Here is a 24150-nt window from a genome sequence, read left to right as displayed (position 1 = left end):
TACAATTTAGCAGAGTAACATTCCCCTTTTTAAACTTACACAGTGGATGCGTTTGCTCAGGCTTGCTAAAGCCTCTAAAATAATTTACCTGGTAATTTCCCCTTTAGTCCCTCATAAAAGAAATAGACATGACACAGTCTTCTATAAAAGTATAAAAAGAGTTTACTCACTCATTCTGTCCGCAGCTGGATCCCAGAAGGCCATAGCTGTCAACTTTTCCCTTTTCTTGCGAGGAATCCTATTCGGAATAAGGGAATTTCTCTTTAAAAAAGGGAAACGTTGACAGCTATGCAGAAGGCAGACTTACGTTACAAAAGTAATATACCTGGAATCAGTCCCATAAAGAGATAGTCCCTTTGTCCTCACTTGGCTGGAAGCCAAGAGAGCATCTTAGGCTAAGCAGATGTTCCTTCTTTGACGAATGTAGTCAGAGAGAGAGAGAGATGGCGGCCAGTCCTATGCTTTTGTTACCTGCACAGGTGAGGCCACGCCCACCTCTGGTCACATGTAGAGGAAGTCTGTCCCAGCCTAGGAGGAAACAAGAAGTTACGACTGGCTGGTCCAGACATCCCCTTTCTATCTCCACTCTAGGGATGTTGTACTTGACTGCTCTGTGTTTCACATCCCACAGCTATTCCTTAATGATTAGCGCAGTAACAGCAGACAAACTTCCTGGAAACACAGCTTATCCACCAATAGAAATCTCCTGCAATGTGCAGCTGAAAGAGATGGCTTCTCAGTTGACAGAAGGCGGCCTTCCTAAGTGTCTTCTGTGAGGGGGGAGTGTGCCCTAGAACATATGTGGCCCAGAATCCACTGTCTTGGTAGATGACATGGGAAGAAGAAGAAGAAGAGTTTGGATTTGATATCCCGCCTTTCACTCCCTTTAAGGAGTCTCAAAGCGGCTAACATTCTCCTTTCCCTTCCTCCCCCACAACAAACACTCTGTGAGGTGAGTGGGGCTGAGAGACTTCAGAGAAGTGTGACTAGCCCAAGGTCACCCGGCAGCTGCATGTGGAGGAGCGGGGAATCGAACCCGGTTCCCCAGATAACGAGACTACCGCTCTTAACCACTACACCACACTGGCTCTCACTGGAAGGATTCTATGAAGTTAGGAAGCTGTCAAACCACTGATCTAGTGGACAGGCTTAGATCTGGGTTCAAGTGCTCTCAGTGCCTGAGAGTTGTCCTTGTTGCTGAACTCTTAACTCCCATCAACTCCAGTCAGCATAGCCAATACTCAGGGATTATGGGAGCTGCTATCCAGTGATATCTGGAGGGCCACAGCTGGTTCCCCATCTTTGATATATGCCAGGAGTAGGCTACATTTTTCACTGAGGATTGCATTCCCTTCTGGACAACCTTCAAAGGAACACAGGCAAAAGGGGCTGGAGCAAGATGTGCAAATTTTGCCTTTGGACAGTAGGCTCCTTAATACTCCCTTGCCCTGAGTCTCAGGTTCACAACCCTGATCTATTTCCTAGTAATCTTTGTTTACAACTTTGGTCATACAGTATTCCTGTCTCTCAGCCTCAACAGGTCAACTGGGGCTTCTGGCCCCGGTCCCTGGGTGCTGTAGGGCGGGGCAGGCACGCTCAGGATAGGTTAGCCAGCAAAGATTCAAGATTGCTAAGCGCTTTGCACATTAAACCGTTTCTGTATACGGTACATGCATGGGCGTAGCCAGGATTTTTGTTGGTGAGGGGAAGGCTTTTGTTAGGAGGGGGAAGAACCTCAGATTTGTCTTGATTTTTTATTGAGTTAGGGGCTTGGCTACTCCCATATGGGCACATGCTTTTTAAACAAGCTGCGTAACACGGCTGTGGACGGATTTACAACCTCTCCCCGATGCAACCTGCGAGCTAATGCCAACTCTCTGTTGCTCCGTATGCAAAACCCGGGCTGGGGCGGAACCAATCAGGACCAGAACCAGCTCCCAGGCCCCGCCTTCATCCCTAAACCCACCCCTCCTCCGACGGCTCGCTTAACAGCTCGGCGCAAGTGATGGGATGAGAAACGCGCGCAAAACCCCGTTTTGGCGAGAGCGGGCTCGCCTTGGCGGAGGAGCGTCCGGCGTCGCTGCTTTTCTCGGCGCTTACCTGGGCAAAGCTGCCGTTGCAGCAGGATGCGGGAAACAGGAGGAGACGGAGAAAGACGATAAGCAACTCGGCAGTCTTGCCTGGCAGCGGTTGGTGTCGGTGCGCGCGTGGGAAGCCCCGAACCCGCGTTTCGGATCGGATCCAGAGGTGCTGAGAGAAGGAGGGAGAGGAAAGGCAAGGCGAGCTATGGAGGGCGTCTTGGCTTTGCAACGCTTTCTTCGGGACTAGTTCTGCAAAGAGGGAGCTGGAGGGCAAGCGGCGTGGGGGCGCAACCGGCAATCCAAGACCCCAGGCGCCGTAAACTCCACGGCGCGTGGAGGAAACACGTCCGGGAGGAGACCTTCCATGTAGCCGCGACCCGGGATTTCCCCTTCCGTCAGGAGTATATTTCCACGCGCAAGTCTTACGGGGGTTCCCCGCCCCGCCAGCCCCTTCTTCCTCGCCGCCTGTGTTTGCCCGCAAGTTGCGAAGCTTCCCATTGGATTTCATGGAGCTGGGATTCCTGGTACTTGTTGGGCTTACAGTTATCTCGAGTACAGGTAAAAAACCCCAAACCAAACAAAGGTGGTGGAGAAAGAGATCGATTGTATTGGTTATTCCTGATCGCTTTCTCGGGAGGGATTCCCGGGAGCGGCGATACTGAACAAGAATTCGATTTTGCAGCGATTAGCCGCGCGATCCGTAATTAGTTTACTCAAAACCCAGCCCTTGAATTGGCTTACTTCCCTAGTAAATGTGGATAGGTTTTGAGCTGTGCAATTCTATCACGTCTCGGAGGTAAATCTAGTTTAGTTCTATGGGTCTTATTCCTAGTCAAGTGTGGAAGATTGCAGTGGAAGATTGCAATCCTATACCCAGATACCTGAGCCTAAAGCCCACTGAAGTAAAGTAAGATTTACTGCTGAGCCTCAAATCCCGTGGGCCTCCTAGTAACTGTAGAGTCAAGATGAAAGATACAGTTTTCTTAATGGCATTAGAGAAATTCTAAACACTGTTTCTTCTGTTTAACAATAACAGCACTATTATTAATAATACAATACTGTATAATAAATATAAAACTTAAAGAACAATGTGCTCTATGGAATACCAAACAGAATAAATAGGAACAACAAAATCTTGCCAGAAGCTTATAATTTCTGAAATGTTAAGTAATTATAAAATTTAAATGGCTACATCAATGACTAATCCCTTGGTGACTTAAAAGCAAGACAATATTAAAAAATACACTGTACAATAATTAAAAACAACAATTAGCAATAAAAATTAGAAACAAACCAAACACCAAACATTTAAAACTGCTTTTCCATCCCCTTGCTTTTTAAAAATAATGCTATTTGGCAACAAAAAATTATGAACCCACCTTTCCATATTAACTGTTCCTCAAATGAAATATGTAGGATTTTCTGGATCAAGGAAATCTGACAATTTTTCTAAAAAATAAAAAGCAGAGACCTTTCCAAAATATTATATTGATTATGTGTACTTTGGAGTTATGCACGCTTGCTGCTGAACAAAGAAGAATGTTTTCTCGTGTTGTGGCTGTGATGAACAGGGAGCCCGGGAATAAATCCCTGGCTGAAATCTAACCTCAGTAACACATTCTCTTCATAGCATTAAGGATAGCAAAACCACTGTCTCTTGGCTCCAATGGTGTTGATCATTCTTGCTTGCCTTACCAAGGGGTTGTGAGAATCATCTAAGTAGTCTATGTGAACTGCTTTGAAGACGCAAAAAGTACGGTATTGTCTCCACCAGGAAGTTCTCTGACGGAAATAATACTGCATTATTTTGGGTATCTCACATGGCTGTACTGCACTGTGTACTGGTTGCATCTAGGATCTTTTGCTTGTAGAAGTGAGGACGCCTGGAGTGCACTCCTCTAAGATTGCACTGTCATCCCCGCAGGTATTGCTCTGATCTCCCTTGAAATCCTGCATGCCAGAAGGATCTGGCAGATGACAATAAAATGTGCCTCTAACTTGCATGCTATGGCTTGTTGCAAGGCAGCACGCTTTTGGTGAGAGGTTTTCTCACAGTGTAATATGGCACTAAATTATTCAAGGAATTTTTGGAGTATTTCCTGCATTTCAGGACCTAGAAGTTGCACAACTCCGAGGGATAAGTTGCACATTTCTAGTGGCCAATAGCAAATGTTGAAGCCAGTGGTCCTCCAACATCAATAAAAGACTTCTGATATCTGTATACTGGCAGCTTAGGAGAAATTAGTGCTTATTATACTTGGCAAAGTAGTGCAGTTTGACAGTCAGTGTACGACTTTGTATTTTTTTCGTCCATTTTCTCAACTTTTCCCTCATTGGCATTGTTCTCAGGTAAGCCATAGTTAATATTTTACCAGGAATGCACGGATCAGTCTCATTTTGCTCCTCCCCTTGCATGAGCAGGAGCAAAAAAACTGCCCTTGGTTTATGGTGTCCAAATTATTGACTGTGATTTGTTTTTCTCCAAACAAACTACAAGCAAAATCTGGCTTCAGATCATGGTTTGTTGCATGAACGTAACCAGGACTTTTTTGGAGGGGGGCAAGCTTTATGGGGGGGAGAGGCAAAACTGAATTATCTTCAATGCAATTGGTCAATTAGTTAAGTATTTTTATTTATTTACTTGATTTGGGGGGAAGCACCCTGGCTACGCCCATGGTTTGTTGGGATTGAATTAAGCCACAATCCCTGGTTTGGATAGAACACTAAGCCAAGGATTGCGGTTTTATGTTCCCACCAAGAGAGTGCTGTTGTGCTCAGGTCCTGCTTTCAGACTTCCCATAGGCATCTGGTTGGTCACTGTGAAAACAAGATGCTGGACTAGATGGCCCATTGTCCTGAACCAGTAGACTTTTCTTATGTTCTTTTTAGCAAAGTAGGAGTGATCTGCTCAGTGATCTGCCTGGTTTCTCTCAGACAGAGAAACCAGTAGGAGAACACTTCAATCTCCCAGGACATTCTATACAAGATCTCAAAGTAGCTGTTCTATTACAAAGGAATTTCAGAAATAGACTGGAAAGAGAAGCTGCTGAATTGCAACTTATTACCAAACTTAAAACCATGGAGAGACCTGGTCTGAACAAAGACATTGGATTCTTATCTCATTATACATGACAAAGCCATTTTTCACCTTCTCACCCCTTGCTTTTTCCTGTAAGACCTATTGCAGTCGTTAAGAGTCGTCAACAGGCTCATCACAGCTATCTGCCAATCTCCCATTCCCACCACCCTTCTGAGTAATACCCCTCCCCACCTTCTCACTATATAGAAGGGTCTGGTGACTTCTGTTTCAGTGTATCTGAAGAAGTGTGCATGCACACGAAAGCTCATACCTAGAACTAACTTAGTTGGTCTTTAAGGTGCTACTGGAAGGAATTTTTTTATTTTGTTCTGTTCATTAATGCTAGACTGTGGCTTAAAATGCCATGCACGCCGTCCTACTCACTTAGTGTCCTGCTTTGTAGACCATGGTTCATTAAACTATGATTTATTAATCATGGGTAAGTGATATGCGTCCATTGGCCATGTTCAGATGTTATGATAAACTGGTTTATTATGGGATGGATCAGCCTGTGCAAGTTTTCAGCTCGTGAGCTTTCCACTCCCCCAGCGTGACTGTGAGAAGTGGATTGGAAGTTTCACTTCTGTTCCTGATTAATAGCTGTATAGTGTTACACCCCGTGGTTTGAAGCTCTCTTGTTTCAAACAAACCTTAGCTATCATTAAGCATAGTTTTTCTTTGTTCAGATGGCATAACAGGTCATGGTGAATCAAACTGTAAAGAAAGCTTCTGAGCTCCTCATGGCCGTGATAGAGGAGGTGAGAGGGGTGTGTGCAAACCAAGGCTCACACAGGCTCATCCCTGTCATAATCACAGAATCATAGAATTGTAGAGTTGGAAGGGACCCTGGAGGATCATCTAGTCCAGCCCCCTGCAATGCAGGAATATGCTGTTGTCCCATACAGGGATTGAACCTGCAACCTTGGCATTATCAGCACCACGCTCTAACCAACTGAGCTATCCAGTGTCTCAATAAGCTGTGGTTTATTATGATGTCTGAACACATGTAATCATAGGTGGAAGTCTGAGTTGTTGATTAGCATAAATAGATGTTCATGATTTATTGCAGTTTCCATTCCATATGTTAAAAAGTAATAAAAAACAACTATTAACTTGGAGCAAACATGCTATGGATTGTGACAGTCAATGGTCCTTTAAATCTTGTTCCAGATGTTGCTGCCTTTTTATTGGTCTTAAATGCCTTACTGCAGAAATAGAAGCTTTCCCTTCTGATTAAACTTTGTCTTTTATTTTCTCCCCGACTTTGCAGGCTTCTCACTGCCCGTCTCTCGCCCCCTGCTGCTCTACAGTGGTGGCAGTAGCAGCAACAGTGAGCTGAGGTTTCCAGGGCCCCACGGGAGGGTCAGCAAAGAAAACGAGACAGCAGTAGGAGGGCTGCTTTCAGCCGGCAACGCCACCGTGAGGAAAGTGGCTGGCCCACCGGAGATACACCACAGAGCCAAGCGCTGCACTTGCTACACCTACAAAGATAAGGAGTGTGTTTATTACTGCCACCTGGACATAATCTGGATCAACACCCCAGAGTGAGTGAGGAGGTTTGGTCTAAATAATGTGTGAAAAGTGAATCTCCCGGCTGTTTTATATACTCCACATGCACTGTTACATATGGAATATACACTTTAATCTGCATAACGGTACAGTCTGGTTATGCTGAATGAATAAGATACGGTATTAGTTTGTATACATCTCTTAGATGTTGTTTATGTAGCTCTTCTGTGGAGTTTGGCTGCGCTTCCAGTGGCTGTGTATAACTGACTGCGTGTGCACCTGTTTATACACAGTTTGATTTGTATCGTCTAGCTAGTAGTGTACCAGAAGCTGAAAATAGGATGAGATAAAGTGAATCAAAGTGGAGTAGCCATCAAGCAAGGAACCAATGAGTAAAACTATTCACATGATAGCCCTAGTGAATTGTGCAAAGGCAACTATTGGATAGGAAGGCAAAAACTGAACAGGGTCAGTAGCTGATCTTACTGGCATGAAAATTCCTTCCAGCTCTGAGTCTGCAAATAATGGCTTGGCTTTCTTACCAGTCACTACTTATTCTCAACCACAGTGGCATAGCATAGGTTGCTGGTGCCCCAGCGGGGCAAGTGCCACCCCCGGTGGACTGGGCAGCTCAGTGGTGCTGGGCCATCATGTGAGGAAGCTGCCTCTGCAGCTCCCTCACATGCCAGACTCCAGCGGATGAGTGGCACACCTCTTCTGCCCATGGGTCAGCCTGAAAGCTCTGGCATGGCAGCGTTGGGCCATTGTGTGAGGAATCTCCTCATGCGCTGGAGCCCAGCAGAGGAGAGGTGTGGCGATGCTGGTTCTTGTCTTCTCCAAGTAGAAATACGAATGCAATTGGCTGTATTTCAGTGTGGAAGAGAGCGGGATTGTGAGCTGCTGGATGTCCTTTTTCACCAGAGTGCCTGGGGTATTTAACTGAGCAAGTCGATTTGTAGATGCCTGCTTCCTACCCTAAATATTGCAGTGTCTTCACCAGATCCTGGAGTATGAAGTAAGTCCAATCAAAGGCGGGTGTGGCACTCATCTTTCTTCTCAGGCCAAGGGAGCCGGCATTTGTCCACAGACAGCTTTCTGGGTCATGTGGCCAGCATGACTAAACCACTATTGGCTCACGGAGGACCGTGATGGAAACACCGTTTACCTTCCCGCTGCAGCGGCACCTATTTATCTACTTGCACTGGTGTGCTTTCCAACTGCTAGGTTGGCAAAAGCTGGGAGAGAGCAATGGGAGCTCACCCTGTTGCACGGATTTGAACCGCTGACCTTCCGATCTGCAAGCCCAAGAGCAGGGGTAGGCAACCTAAGGCCCAGGGGCTGGATGCGGCCCATTCGCCCCAAGAGGCTCAGTTTAGACCACAGTGCCACCGAACCTATAGATGGAATTATTTTTGTAGTTGACAACTAATTTGACAAAAATAATTCAGATGCTGAAGTACTGCCCCAATAGTGTTTACATAAAAATGGAAGGGTTTTTTTTATTTTTCATTTTTACAATGAGTGCTGGAAAAGGTTCCCCTTCTCTTTTTTGGAGGAAGCTGGTGAATTTGTTCATCTGGCACATGTTAAAGTTAGGAGTTAATTTTTATATCCCACTCTTTTCACTAGACATTTCAAGAATTCCAGAAAAATCTATGGACAGCACAGTCTGGCATGCAAGAAGTACACACACACACACACACACACACAATTCCCTTACTCTTTCCCCCCTTCCTATAAATTTGTAATACTACTGCTCAATTCTGCCTTGCTCAAACCACAACTATGTCTAGTTCTGGGTACCACAATTTAAGAAGGATATAGGCAAGCCAGAACGTGTGCAGAGGAGAGTAGCCGAGATGATCAAGGGTCTAGAAACAAAGCCTTATGAGGAACGGTTGAGAGTGTTTGGTACGTATAGCCTGGAGAAGAGGAGACTGAGAGATATGATATACTACATGAAAGATGAGATGGAACAAGCTTGTTTTCTCCTGCCCTGGAGGGTAGGACCCGAACCAATAGATTCCAGGTATAATAAATATTCCTTGGGGTTTTTAAGCAGAGATTGGATGGTCATTTGTCATTTATGCTTTAGTTGAGATTCTTGTATTGCAGGGGGTTGGACTAGACAACCCTCAGAAATCCTCCCAAATCTACCATTCTGTGATTCTACGATTCTAGAACCTCTATCACAAATACTTTCTAGTTGGAATATTTTGTTCTGGCAGTTGGTTCACTGGAGTTACACTGGGCTGCTAATGATATTATTACAGGCTTATAAGTAGCCACTTGTCTAATCATCTGTGGTGAAGCATTGCCTTCAGGCAACAAGGAAGGGAACACTGTACAGTGGTGCCTCACAAGACGAAATTAATCCGTTCTGTGAGTCTCTTCGTATAGCGTTTTTTTCGTCTTGCGAAGCAAGCCCATTGACAGCTTAGCGGATTAGCGCTATTAGCGGTTTAGCGGCTTTTAAGTTTAGCGGATCAGCTGATAAGCGGCTTAGCTGCTTAGAAAAGGGGGGGGAGGGGAAAATACCCGCAGGAACTTGCAAGACATTTTCATCTTGCGAAGCCAGCCCATAGGGAAATTCGTTTTGCGAAGCACCTCCAAAACGTAAAACCCTTTCGTCTAGTGGGTTTTCCGTCTTGCGAGGCGTTCATCTTGCGGGGCACCACTGTATTTATTTTTATTTCAACCATCCCTTAGCTGACAGTGGCTGCTTGGAATGTATAAAGTTAGCAGGTAGGCTAGAAAAAGGGTTGCAGGTAAGCATCTTTTGTAAATTTATTTGCAGGGCTATTAGTTTGACATGTGAAATTGCTAGGTGCTTACTATAGTAGTAATAATAATGTTTAATAATGTTATGCATTTAACATATTAGGCACCGTATGAAAGAAAAAAAGTTCCTTATTCTTATTTCATCATGTGACAAAAGGTAAAAAGATGAGTATATTCAGGTTAATTAAAGTTTTTAATTGTTGACATATATTCTCTCCCCTCCCCAAAAGGTTTATCCTCTCTACTTCCCCTGTCTTGCCACTCCTGTTTACAAATTTGGACTGTAAGTTTCTTGGGGCAGGCATTTATAGTCATACAAATTGTAAAACACCCTGCACATTGTTAGCACTATTTAATTAAACAAGTGAAATAAACATTGGAGGAGACATATAACAGTTGTTTCCACCTTGGCTTGGACTACATACAGCTTCAGACTGCAAAGACTGCATATTGCTCCCTCAAGAGACTAGTTAACCCCTGCCCATGGAAAATGAGCATGTTGACAAGATACTAGCATACCCTTCTTTTGTGTTTCTACTAGGTGTGTGAAAAGACAGTACGTTTTGGTTTCTTGTTTTAGACTAAGAATGAGTAGCCCTTTATGCATCCTCCATACCGTTGCCATTGAGTTTGAAGATTTATACCCTACCTTTCAGTCAAAGGTTCCTCAAGATCGCTTAAATCAGATTTCAGTACTATAAAAGATAAAAACCCAAACATAAACACATAAGCCAGCATCCCACAGGCTGAGCCACACTTTGGAGGGGCTTAGACCCTGGAACTCTGTATTGTATCATTCAAAATAATAATAGTGCATTTTAGCATGTGCAGAATTCCATTTCCGTTGTTGTTGTTAATACACCACGTTTTCCTCAGACCAGGAATTGGTGGTGCTGTGGGTTAAACCACAGAGCCTAGGACTTGCCGATCAGAATAATAATAATAATAATAATAATAATAATTAATAATATATTATTTATACCCCGCCCATCTGGCTGGGCCTCCCCAGCCACTCTGAGCGGCTTCCAACAAAATATTAAAATACTGTGATACATCAAACATTAAAAGCATCCCTAAACAGGGCTGCCTTCAGATGTCTTCTAAAATTCTGGTAGTTGTTGTTCTCTTTGACATCTGGTGGGAGGGCGTTCCACAGGGAGGGCGCCACTACCGAGAAGGCCCTCTGCCTGGTTCCCTGTAACTTGGCTTCTCGCAGTGAGGGAACCGCCAGAAGGCCCTCGGTGCTGGACCTCAGTGTCCGGGTAGAAGGATGGGGGTGGAGACGCTCCTTCAGGTATACTGGACCGACGCCGTTTAGGGCTTTAAAGGTCAGTACCAACACTTTGAATTGTGCTTGGAAATGTACTGGGAGCCAATGTAGGTCTTTCAAGACCGGTGTTATATGGTCTCGGCGGCCGCTCCCAGTCACCAGTCTGGCTGCTGCGTTCTGAATTAGTTGTAGTTTCCGGGTCACCTTCAAAGGTAGCCCCACATAGAGCGCATTGCAGTAGTCTAAGCGGGAGATAACCAGAGCATGCACCACTCTGGCGAGGCAGTCCGCAGGCAGATAGGGTCTCAGCCTGCGTACCAGATGGAGCTGGTACACAGCTGCCCTAGACACGGATTTAACCTGTGGCTCCATGGACAGCTGTGAGTCCAAAATGACTCCCAGGCTGCGCACCTGGTCCTTCAGGGGCACAGTTACCACCACTTTCTGAACACGGCCCAGGAGGAAAGAGCGAAACCACTGTATAAGAGTGCCCACAGCTCCCAGCCCCTCTAGACGGCCCAGAAGGATGTTATGGTAGATTGTATCAAAGGCCGCTGAGAGATCCAGCAGAACTAGGAAACAACTCTCACCTTTGTCCCTAGCCCGCCGGAGATCATCAACCAGCGCGACCAAGGCAGTTTCAGTCCAATGATGAGGCCTGAATCCCAATTGGAAGGGATCCAAATGGTCCGCATCCTCCAGGCATGCCTGGAGTTGTTCAGCAACCACACGCTCAATCACCTTGCCCAAGAATGGAAGATTTGAGACTGGGCGATAGTTGGCCATACTGGCCGGGTCTAAAGATGGTTTTTTAAGAAGCGGTTTAAAGACCGCCTCTTTCAGCGGATCTGGGAATGTTCCCTCACAGAGGGAAGCATTCACCACCCCGCAGAGCCCATCGCCCAGTCCTTCCCGGCTTGCTTTTATTAGTCAGGATGGGCAAGGATCAAGGAGACAGGTGGTTGGTTTCACGTGTCCAAGCAGCCTGTTCACATCCTCGGGGGTAACGGATTGAAATATGTTTAAATACATTATAAGAAACAAAAGCAGCACTAGAATTAAACTGGAATACAGATTACTTTGACCCTCATGAAGATACCAGTTGCAAAAACGCTGCAGTCCTTCAGATCCATCCAACTTTTAAATACACTTGATTTGTGGCTTGAATAGTTAGCATTTAAATTCCATATACACAGAAAATGTATGACACCCAGATGCATGTTTTCCACTTTAGTACCCAGTTCTCACAGATGAACGCCAGGAATTGAAAACGGTGCCCGCTGTGTCATAAAGAACCATATAAGCATACATTTTCAATTAAAAACTCCTGTGTAATAGCAAATAACTTCATAAGAGAAATCCAGATGCTACAGGATTTTTTTGAAAACTGGAAATAGTATGTTTCTCTGGATCCCATCATGTTGCACATATGGATTTTCTCAACTGCACTTTTTGTCAGATGATAGATTGCTTAGTTTTCCATGGTGCATATCTGAAAAGCTGTAATAGTTGCTCCAGGACACTTATAGTATTTTGCTCCAGTACACTTTTGTAGTATTTTGCTTGTACTAGTAAGTGAAGGTTTTTGCTAGATATTTTGATAGGATATGCTGCTATTGGCTTCCATATCACTATAGTATATTGCTCCAATAACAGCCTCATTATAACAATACCAATTTTATCCAATTGATACAATTATTAATGCCAATTATTCAAATGTCAAATTATAAAGTTTAATTAAACTGGCCCCCTCGCATGCTAGAGTTCATTCTTCTACATTTTTCCTGCGTTCCAAAATTTTAATAATTTTCATTCTTTTCCATTCAGATATAAATATCCCTTATATAACAGTTACAATCTTCTGATTTCAATTCGTGTTGGTATAATAGGTAATTTATAAAGTTTCAAGTGAGGAACTTTAGCTGCAATCGTTATTCTTTCCTGTGTGTGATATTTACCCCCACAATGTCTTTCCATCCATATATGGTGTTGTATCCTTTGTTCCTGCAACTGTTGATGGTTCTAGTCATGTCTTGGGAGAAATTGTTATCTCAGAGTTTTCAAAAGTCACTGCATCGCTTTGTCCTGTGATTCAGTTTCTAGTAAACAAACCATCTTCGCCATTTTTCCAGCCTAGAAAGAACGGTCTGTATCCAGACTGCAGATAGTTATTCCAAAAACTTCTATTCTTGCAACTGGTAGACTCCTTTCCTCCCTGCCACTGATTTATGGCCATTTATCCTTATTTCAAACAGATTCCTTTGTGGATAATGGAGGTTAGGGTGCATTTTGCGCTATATTTTCAAAGCATAGCCTTTCTTCCCTGGTTCCCTCTCAGTTCCTTTTTCTCTCACACACAGTTTCAATTTTATTAAATTCCATATTATATTCCAATGTCTTCCATCCTCACTTGTGCAGATATTTAAAAATAAAACTTCCATTCTGGGGTGGGGTGGGGTTGCTGTATCAGAAATGTAGAGAGAAACCTTAAGTAAGCAAACGTGGGCTCCCCTCTCCGCATTGTCTCTTTCACCAAATGGAATCGGCTCTCAATCCAAACCTTTCACATCCTTGTAGCTGGGTTGTTTTCGCAGTTTCTTATCTCATCGTCTCTGGCATATGCCTGTAGTTTTCTCAAATTAAAATCCAATTAACAGCATAACCTGTGTTTCCAGGAACGGGATGGGGGGGGGTTCGTGGCAGCCGGAGTGCTCCGTGCACCCAGTACCTTTGCCTACCCTCGCATTCCATGGGGAAGTGAGTGCAGTGCCAGATTGCCAGGCAAACTGCAGTCAGAGCCTGGTTCCTCTTCCAACCGAAGAGGAATGCAGATAATGAAATCCCCTTATCATCATCTGATTATCTCAGTCTGTTTCTCTCTTGCAGTGATGGGAGAGACCCCATTCCTGGTGCACCGGAATCTGGAAGCTATATCACTGTGATTCTTGATCCTAATGCTCCTCTTTGGCTCAGAGATGGAATGCAGAATAATTGCCATACCACATACCACACAGTAATGTACTGAGTGAATTGTTGAAAGATTGGTGCGGCTAATGCTGGCTCTCTAGGTGTACCTGTGCCATACATTAGTGCATTTGCCTAATTCACAAATTGCATTTTTTTTAGAAGTAAACCTTTAAAATGCTGTGAGTGAAGTGGCTTAATAAAGGAATATAAATTGACATTCTAAACTCTATTTCTCTTTTAAAATGCAGGCTAAATCATGACCCAAATAATAAGACATTATTTCAGTATTCACAATTTTTGTGCATTGAATATGCCACGTTTTGAGCGTCTGTTTATCTTTATTTATCTGCTAAAGGAAGATGACATGGATAAGAATGCATTTGGAGTTCTCATTTTAAAGCAAACTTAGGGTTATTTCAAAGTATTGTGTTTTGAAATTTCTGATACTGGTTTTGTAAGGAACCTACATAAACAAATTGTGGCTGTTCCCTTCAAAACATTAATCAATGTGACCCAGGACATCTGCTGTTTCCCACTTGTAATTTTTCAAAGGAGAAAAGATTAGACATGTGGTTGGTTTTCATACCACATATGATAAGCATGTGTTTCTTTCTTGGGAAACTGTTATTGGAAAACTGTTACTGGATTGCACACTTCTGTCCTTAGTCTCTGAACCTTTTTTTAGTATATATAAAAAAGAGGTACTGCTAGGGAACTTTTAAGGTGAGGACCTTTTCACACAATATAGATTTCTGTAAGTTATTGCTTTTGTGCAGTTGAGCTCCTCAAACACATGATAAATGCACCCTTCTCTTTAATAGGATGCACATTCCCGCCACATTTCTGTGCAATAAAATACAACTGAATATTAAACTCTTATCAATGTTGTTTTGTACCAAAGCATTATCTGTCTAGATAAACCTTCTTGCCTGAGGCAGCTTAAATTTGAGATCTGAATTTGGGAAATAAACATCTCACATCATAGCATACTATCAATCAATGAGCCAGTTATCCTTGATCAAATTCTGCTCACCTTAGTAGGATTTTATGTGCAGAATTGCTGGTTCCAGTCCTTAATGTTGAAAAATGGGCCTTCTGCAATGAATCAATCATATGCTTTCCATTTTTAAATTGGCAGTGCTTTCTAATAAACTGTGAAAGAGTGTTAAAATAGAAAACACTGTTTTGAATTTGATTTGCCTTTTCTGCTATGCTGAATGACTATTCAGACTCAGGCAGCCAAATTCTCTACTGTAGTTGGTCTAGCCACCAACTACCTCTGGTGTTAAAGATAGGAAGACATGAAGTTCTACCCCACATGCCATTGTTATTTCCTGCAGATTCCTTACTCCTTCTTTTTGCTAGTGCAACACTGGCAATTTGGTTGACAGCGCAGGCTGCTGAACTTGGGAGGGCAATGCATGGGTTCAAATAGCTGCTTATGCATGAAACTTGCTCGGCAATACTGAGTAAATCATTACCCTACATCAAAGGGTTGTTGTGAGGATAAATTTGGAAAATAGTGGAGACTTGATTCTGTCTCCCCAATATTTACCTACAAATTGACAGGATGTTCAATTATTCTGAGGATTTATGCACTAAGTAAATCAAGCTAAGGCTGATTTCAGAAAGCTTAAGGCACTACTGGGTCAGAAATACTCAAGAGAAGGGAGTCCTAGATGAATGGGTCAGCTATCAAAGGCACAAAGGCAGACAATTCCAACAAGAAAAAAAAGGTTGAGGCATCTCTTCCTTCTTCTTTCTTCTTTGGCAATCACTCATAGCCGAGTAAGATTGTCTTCCATAAACATGGTTTTAACAATGAGTCTGTAAGTGACTGTGGAGGCGAATTCTGGATCCACACGTCCTTCCACAGTGGGGACATTGGTTTCTGGGGAGGGAGCTGATCACGGTGTGGATTTGCCAAGCGTGCCTTCCTCTTAGCACATTTCTCTCTTGCGTTCTGAGTTCGAGTGTCTTCAAAGCCCATGACACCTTTGGTAAAGGCTGTTCTCCAGTTGGAGTGCTCGCAGGCCAGTGTTTCCCAGTTGTCAGTGTTATACTACAGTTATACTACATTTTTAAAGATTTGTCTTTAAACCTCTTTTGTTGACCACCAGCATTACACTTTCCATTTTTAAGTTTGGAACAGAGTAGTTGCTTTGGAAGACGATTGTTTAAAGAAACTGGTGTGGCTGCATAAGGAGCTTACAGATGAGCTGAGAGTTAAGAAGGGCATGTGTAAGAAATGGAAGAAAGGAGGAGTGTACACAAGTAGTAAACATTTGGAGGGTGAATGCCAGGTGGGCTAAAGCTCAGAATGAGCTCAGGCTTGCAAGAGAGGTTAAAAATAATTTTAAAAGTTTTCTGTGTTCGAAGCAAGAGGAAGAAGAAACAAGTGGTAGGTCCTCTGCGTGGAGAAGATGGAGAAATGCTATTGGGTGACAAACACCCACTTTGCCTCTGTCTTCACCCAAAAGGAAAGTGATGCCCAGCCTGGTGATAGCATAATAAACTGATGTAAGAAGGGAGCAATTCTGTTATTCTATGATTAAATGTGGCATGGTTGCTGGTATAATATAGAATAATAGAATCATAGAGTTGGAAGGGACCTGAGGATCATCTAGACCAACCTCCTGCAGTGCAGAAATGTGCAGCTGCACCATACAGCTATTGAACCTGCAACCTTGGTGTTATTATTCTCTACCATTCTCTAGCCGACTGAACTATCCAGGCTTATATACGTGCTTATTTGTAGGGAATGGGAGTTAACTAGAATAATAAGGGTGGGAAAGTGTTTTAAATGTGCCAGCCCACTGATGTGTTGGAATCAGTAAGCATGTGTTGCTTATTGGGCAGTGTTACTCAATGACATTGGCATGCCAAGTTTTCCTCTTCACATGCTCTGCTGCATTAGCAACATGCTGACAGACTGCTAGCTGGTTTATATTTTCATTCCTTCCTACCTTTTTTTTATTATTCCAAAGCTTCAAGGCGAGTAACATATTAAAAAGGAATTTAGGTATACAATATAATTGAATTCAAATAGATTCCTTCCTCATTAACTCTTGCTGCCAAATGGGCAGCTGCCAATCTGCTAGAGGCTGAACATTTTCCAGAAGCACCACAAACCTTTCCACCCTTTGTTTTCTCTCCCTATTAAGGCGAAAAGACTTCTAATGGCCAGTGCTTGATGCCTGGACATTTTAATTCCCTGCTGTTTTGTGGGTTCCTGGCATGTTTTAAACTTTACTATTTTAGCACAGAAGGTTTGGTGTAACTTCCAAGGGGTCAGACCAAATGAGGCAATTTAATTAAGCAATGACAAACCTAGACAGCATCTTAAAAAGCAGAGACATCACCTTGCCAACAAAGGTCTGTATAGTAAAAGCTATGGATTTCCCAGTAGTGATGTATGGAAGTGAGAGCTGGACCATAAAGAAGGCTGATCGCTGAAGAATTGATGCTTTTGAATTATGGTGCTGGAGGAGACTCTTGAGAGTCCCATGGACTGCAAGAAGATCAAACGTATCCATTCTGAAGGAAATCAGCCCTGAGTGCTCACTGGAAGGACAGATCGTGAAGCTGAGGCTCCAATACTTTGGCCACCTCATGAGAAGAGAAGACTCCCTGGAAAAGACCCTGATGTTGGGAAAGATGGAGGGCACAAGGAGAAGGGGACGACAGAGGATGAGATGGTTGGATAGTGTTCTTGAAGCTACCAGCATGAGTTTGACCAAACTGTGGGAGGCAGTGGAAGCAGGAGTGCCTGGCGTGCTCTGCTCTATGGGGTCATGAAGAGTCGGACATGACTAAACAACAACAAAATTATGCAATAAAAGGCTGTCCCAACTAAAGGGCTTGATTTACATATAGAAAATGGTGTTAGGGAAAGGGTTAAGTCACCCCAGCAGCTACTTTTATGCAAAGGGCGAAAAAAACTCGGGAGATATGTGACTCTCCTGTTTCATGTTTTTTCCCCAGCCAAGTGGTGTTACCCACAGGAAGGAACTTAAAAGTTTCCCTAGCCACAGAATTATGTTAATCAAACTCTCTCCCAGGCTGTAGGTGGTTAAAATATTCTTGTTTTGCAGACCAGGGGAAGGCAGATAATTGTTCTGGAAACTGGTCTTTTTGTGGCCAAGTTGATGGTCTTAACTTAGTGTGTATTTCCTTTATTTTGGTTTTGCTGAGTTCTACTGTTCTTGATTTTTAATTGAAAAGATATTTGAGAGCATGGTTTATGACAGGGATGGCGAACCTTTTGCAGCCTGACTGCTGCATTCCTGCATGGGAGACCTTTCAGGGACCATATGCTAGTTCTGGGCAGGGCTATACTTTGTATAGTAGGCTACATTCTAGTCACAAACAGGTTGGCTTTCTACACACCCACAAAATCTTTCCATCCATCCATCCATCCAGCTAGGCAACTGAGGTATTATCACAGTTCCAGGACACATTCCCACCTCTACCCTGGGAGAATCACTTAAAAGAAGGGCCTGGAACAGAGCCAGTAAAGATTGTGGCTTGGGGAGGGTCTGGGCAGCCACCTTTGGCCCCTGTGACTAAGGTTTCCTACTTGTGCTTTACGAAGCAGGGTGGATATCTGAATAGAAATAAAATACGAGTCCATGTTGCTACGTGACTGAGGTCTTGGCGAACACTGAGTTATTCCACATTATGCAGGGTGTGATAATAAAGATTATCTGAATGCCTATTTGAAATACTTAGGATGTAAAGTCCCTTTGGAGGAGGAAGATGTCAGGTGTGTTCTTTGTAAAGCACTACGTACATAGATGGTTCTATAAAAATTCACTAGTAATAATAAACATTGCAGATGTTTATAACAAACATTTACACATTCCTTCCTGCAAGACCCAGTTCTTACTGAAGTAGAACTGCAAGTGTGTCTCACATGATTGTTCTTTGACATGAAGAAAGTTCCAGGCACATAGAAAATTAGTTCTAGCAGATAGATTGATGAAGATGTCAACCTAGGGTGTGGCAGCTGGGGAAAATGTGAATTCCGAGTTAGGAATCACTAGTCACAGGAATGAAAATGAAACTGTCAATATCATAATGCGGTTATACAAATCTTTGGTGAGTTTTGAACACCATCCTGGAAATACTGTGCACATTTCTGGTACATTTCTTACCTCTAAAAGGATATCATAGATCTAGCAGAAGTTCAGAGAAGATCAACCAAAATGATCAAGGGATCGGAGCAATTCTCCTATAAAGAAAGGTTACTGCATTAACAGCTTTTAGTCTAGGGAAGGAAGGTGAGTAAAGGGGACATGATAGAGTTGTATAAGATTATGCCTGGCATAGAAAAATTGGATACGGAGGCATTTCTCTTCCTCTCTTGTAATCGTAGAAATGGGTGCCATCAAATACAGTACTGAATGTTAGTATATTCATGGCAGCCAAAATAAAGTGCTTTTTCCACACGCTGCATAGTTAAATGCTGGAATTCATTCCCAGAAGATGTTGTGATTGCCATTAACTTGGATAGCTTTAAGAGAGATTAGGCAAGGTCATAGAGGGTAAGACTATCAGTGACTACAACAATGATGGCTATTTTCTGTCCTCCACTGTTGGGAGGCATTATACCTCTGAATACCAGAAATCACAAGTGGGGAGAATGCTGTTCCACTCAGGTGCTGTTTGCATGCTTCCCATGGGCATTTGCTTCTTCACTGTGAGAAAAGGATGCTGGGTTTTGACCTGATCCAGTATAGCTTTTCTTACATTCTTGCCCAAATCACAGCACGCTGGTAATGCTCAACAAGATACAAAACTGTTTTGATCACTATTCTCTCCTGAATAAATTGTGTGTGTGTGTGTTTGTTTTGGAGAGGGTTGTATGTTCTCTGTACACATTTTGTGACGCGAAATCATAGTATTAGAAATGTTACAAGAAGCCCTAAAGTGCAGTCTTGAGTTTTGCATTAAAATTGGTTATGAGAGTGATGTAATTTTGAGTCACCTTAGAATGTTATGAACACTCACCCTTTGGAGCAGACTGTTTAATACTCAGAGGCGTCAAGGAAACACAGCTGCCAAGGGACATACGAGGCTTAATTCATAGTTCTGTGAACTCCTTTTGCTCTCTGTGGTAGAATTTGACATCACAGTTACCTAGAATTGGAATTGCTCCAGGCCAGGTTTCTGTGCTCTGCTGCTTTACTTGAAAATGTCTTTATTGTAAAGGGGAACTTCAAAAAACAAAAAACAGAATGTTAAACTACTACATATGACTTTAAAATTATAACGGTAGAACAGTACAATGGAAGTGGAAGACTCCTCACCACTAAAGGAAGTACAGTGGTACCTCGGGTTAAGCACTTAATTCGTTCCGGAGGTCCGTTCTTAACCTGAAACTGTTCTTAACCTGAAGCACCACTTTAGCTAATGGGGCCTCCTGCTGCTGCTGCGCCGCCGCTGCACGATTTCTGTTCTTATCCTGAAGCAAAGTTCTTAACCTGAAGCACTATTTCTGGGTTAGCGGAGTCTGTAACCTGAAGCGTATGTAACCCAAGGTACCACTGTACTTGTGACAAAGCACATAATGAACCTGGGGAATTTGCTGCCACAAATGTAGAAGGGGACTGGAAAAACCATGTACATGTAAGACAATATTTACAGCCTTTGGCTATAAAAGGAACCAACCATGCTCAGAGTCAGAAATCAGACTGGACTAAATGGATATTTTTGTACATCCAGCAGGACAGTTAATATGTTTGTGTGCATGGCAAAGCAGATTTAAACTGTTCTCACAATAGTCTCTTAAGCACACTTTATCTGTGCTTCTAATTTAAATATAAAACCTACTTTGGCTATAATATAGAATACATTTTAAAACAGCTTTTTCACGTCTCCCCTGTTAACTGCATATACAACTTAAGGGAAACCACATGCATGTAGCCATTGAAAAGAGGCCTACTTAGGTGAGCTATTCCCAGCCAGCTTTCAATGTTTGCAAATACTTGACTTCCCGTGTGGCTTTTTGTTATTTTAAGGTTCCCTTGGGACAATTTCCCCATATCTGCTTCACATTTACTTGCTTTTCTCTTCCCTGCCCATTCTTCCCCACCTTTTTTGTATCATGTCTGTGGAATTGGAAGTGTGTGGGCAGGAACATCTTTTAATGTTCTGTGCAGCACCTAATCATTTATTATAAAGCACTTAATTATTATTTTTTAACATCAACTACATTGTGAACACAAAGTGAATTAGAGTACGGTGAGGTTTACTTTTGCTGGTGCAAACCCATTTAAAATGAGTTAATTCTGAAGTGGTCTCCTGCCATGAGAAAGCAGCCAAATGAAATGTTTGCCATGTAAATTCCCCTTCAACTCTTGAGACAATCTGAGTAACCATTTCCTTCCAAGTCCTCTTCCCTCACGGCTGGTTGACAGTTACTCCCTCAAGTTGGCAGTTGGAACCAGGGTGGATAAAAATCAATGATTTTTTTTTAAAAGAATTTTTTAAAAATGGTTTTTTTTATTTAAATCAGATTCTTTTGATTTAAATTGGATTTTTAAAATAAAATGCTTTTGGAGGGAAAATATTTCTAAAGATAGTTTTCTATTTAAGTTATGTTATAGTCCAAAGGCTATTCATCAGGAAATAAGGATTTAAGTTTTTCATGTGTGCTAAAACTCAGTAGGTTTTTTGTTAAAAAAAATTGTTTAACCACATCAGTTAACATGGATACATATGCTGTAATGTTATTGTTTTAGTTAAATAAATTGTTTAAATTGTTACTAATGATTATTTTTCTCGTTCCAATAAAGTACAGCAGAAAAGTTGTGCAAATATAAACAGTTAACTTATTAAACCTCATAATTATTTCATAATTATCTGTCTGTTAATGATAGTATAACCAAATCAGTAATTTGTGATATAACTGTAAAAACTACTCTAAAAAATTATTATTCCAAAAATGATACCTTCATCTGGTTGTAAATATTAAGATTATACCAGCAAGAATGAGTCTTTCTGTAAAAAAATATGATTTAAATCAAGTCTTACTGACCAGTGATTTAAATCGTGATTTAAATCAAATCCACCCTGGTTGGAACTGACAGTTACTCCCTCAAGTTGGCAGTTGGAACTGACAGTTACTCCCATGAAGTGTTGTTTAGCAATGGTGGAGGAAGGGCAAGACGCCTTCTTTGAGATGTTGCTTAGCAATGGCGGTAGGGAGTTAATGAGGAAGAGATTAAAAAATAAAGAGCAAGGTCCTTTCTGCAGTATACATTTAAAGCAGCATTGTACCACTTTAAACAGTCATGGCTTCCCCAAAGCATCCTGGCAACTGTAGTTTGTTAAGCGTGCTGTGAGGAGACTCCTATTAGTGGCGGAGCGTATCTAAATAGCTCCAGGGTCAGGAGAATGGGTGGCAGCATTGCTACTAACAGCCTCATCATGCTTCAAGATTTTGTGCTCATCTAGATTTCTGCTTGTCTTGCCGCTTTCCTGCCGGAAAAAACCCACTCTTTAGCGCTGAATCAAAGCAAACGCCAATCGGTTTTTCCAGTCGTTTGGTCCGATTTAGTGGTAAAGAGCAAGTTTCCCCTGGGGAAAACCTCTCAGACTGTGCTATCTAGGCATTGGATAAGCAGAAGCATGTTTGAGCCCTCAGTCAAAGCCACTTTTTAAAGCCACCCAAGGAGACCCATATTTCATATTCCCCTCACAGGATTTGTGGCTTTGGAAATCAATTCCTTTTTCCGGACAGCTCTTTCTGGACAGCTCTTGAGCAGCTTTTATTGCAGTCCTGTGCATTTCTGTTCTGGAGTAAATCTACAGTAACTGTGTTGAGTGGCCTCAAATGTGTTTAGGATTGCAACCCCAGAATCTTTCCCCCCTTTTAAATGCAGATTACTTCAAAATGTTTTACCAGTTCACACCTTCCCCCCTCAGTCCACCTAGAACAGTTACAAAATAGTTGGTGCAACTAGGAATTGCTCTGGATAAGTGACTAACTATAGAATTGCTCATTAATACCAAGGGCAGATGCACTAAATGCCTTAACAAATCAGTGTCAATGTTCATTTTTGGAACTTATTTTTAGAACACATCTGTGGCCTTTTTGTGACAAAGACAATTCCAGAATCAAACGGTATACTCTGGTTCTTTATTTGCTGAGGTTAACTTCAGTAGCTGATTTTTAGCTTGGGTGCTTCACAAGAGAACAAAAATAAAGAAACGTTCCCTTCTCACTTTTGCCCACTGTGCTACAAAAAGTATAGTTTCAATTGTTTTCTGAGATCCTGGCTGCCGAAATCAAAATGCAGTCAACTTCTGCCTTCAGCTGTTGCCACACAGCTGTTTCACATTGCTGATTGTAATATCTCCCATTGAATTATTATGCCAAAGCCACAAATGCTGAAAATTATCCCCATTACTTCCAGTCTGATTAATATTAGGGCATCACCAATAACATGTTTTGTTTTGTTTTTTTAAAAAAGGGGTTTTAAAACTAAAATTATTCTTGTTCCTTTGCGCTCAAATATTGAGTTGTCATTTTGTAGTGTTGCTTTTGGTCCGCCTTTAAGAATTAGTAATGTGGTAGATTTCTTTTTTTTGTAAGTGTAAATTCTACAAAATCTATTTTCCTCTGTCCTTGAACTGGACGGCGGCTTAGTCTCAGACTCGTCATTGTTGACTGACACTCTGCTGGAATGTCGGGAGCTATAATAATGTCCTTTGCAATGAAAATGCTGCTGCGTAAAGGACAGTGAGAGCGTTCTCTTATAGCCTGCTAATTGACGGTGAACAATAGTTGTTTCCTTAATGGACCGTTAAGCAGATGTTAAACTAAAAAAAAAAAAAGCATGGGAAAAGAAACCTGAAGCCACAGCTGTCTCTAGAGGTCCCTTTGGGCATTCTTTGAACACACAGAGAAAACATCTTTGATGTCGTGGAGCTGGCTCTGCGTATGTGGGAGGGGTCCTCCTTCTGGTGACTGACAGTTCTGATAATACTAGCATTGCCCATCTGTGTACCTATCAACTTCTCACTGGCGTATGTAAAGGAACACCACCTTTAAAAATACAAACTTCCGGTGGACTGTAAAGTGGTTCTGGAGCTTCCTACCATGAGGCAGACTGAAGCAGCTGCCTTGGACGGTGGAATTCCTGGAGTCGCTTGGCAGCAGCTTCACTTCAAAATCTTGCAATAATAATAATAATAATCATCATCATCATCATCATCATCATCCCCGCCCACCTGGCTGGGCCTCCCCAGCCACTCTGGGCAGCTTCCAACAAAATATTAAAATACCGTAATACATCGAACATTAAAAGCTTCCCTAAACAGGGCTGCCTTCAGATGTCTTCTAAAAGTCTGGTAGTTGTTGTTCTCTTTGACATCTGGTGGGAGGGCGTTCCACAGGGCGGGTGCCACTACCGAGAAGGTCTTCTGCCTGGTTCCCTGTAACTTGGCTTCTCGCA

The 24150-nt window shown here is 42.5% G+C and overlaps 1 protein-coding gene and 1 long non-coding RNA gene across 10 annotated transcripts in view; one reads left to right on the top strand and one right to left on the bottom strand.

The window, feature by feature from the left end:
- The first annotated feature begins 1686 nt into the window (after positions 1-1686).
- EDN3 (endothelin 3) overlaps positions 1687-24150 on the top strand; it is a 37701-nt gene continuing 15237 nt past the window's right edge. Inside the window, exons 1-2 of one of the 3 annotated variants that reach the window (XM_081868135.1) lie at positions 1687-2639; positions 6431-6704. In XM_081868135.1, the coding sequence (XP_081724261.1) occupies positions 2588-2639; positions 6431-6704 (326 nt within the window). In that variant the 5' untranslated portion in view covers positions 1687-2587. The remainder of the gene's footprint in view (positions 2640-6430; positions 6705-24150) is intronic. The other 2 variants (XM_081868133.1, XM_081868134.1) reach the window with 2 other exon arrangements.
- Positions 13518-23534, bottom strand: LOC309345164. Of its 7 annotated transcripts, none has more exons than XR_014158037.1 (4): positions 21952-23534; positions 19700-19905; positions 18844-18920; positions 13518-14839 (listed from the first exon to the last, which is right to left on the bottom strand). It is a non-coding gene; the product is annotated as an uncharacterized lncRNA (long non-coding RNA). The 7 variants fall into 7 exon arrangements; XR_014158038.1 differs by having other exon boundaries at positions 13518-14782; XR_014158039.1 differs by having other exon boundaries at positions 21971-23534.

The sequence above is a fragment of the Podarcis erhardii genome, assembly GCF_964252035.2.
Source record: "Podarcis erhardii genome assembly, chromosome: 6".
Taxonomy (NCBI): Eukaryota; Metazoa; Chordata; class Lepidosauria; order Squamata; family Lacertidae; genus Podarcis; species Podarcis erhardii.
Note: the sequence above shows the minus strand (reverse complement) of the source record. Positions and strands in the feature narration are given on the sequence as shown.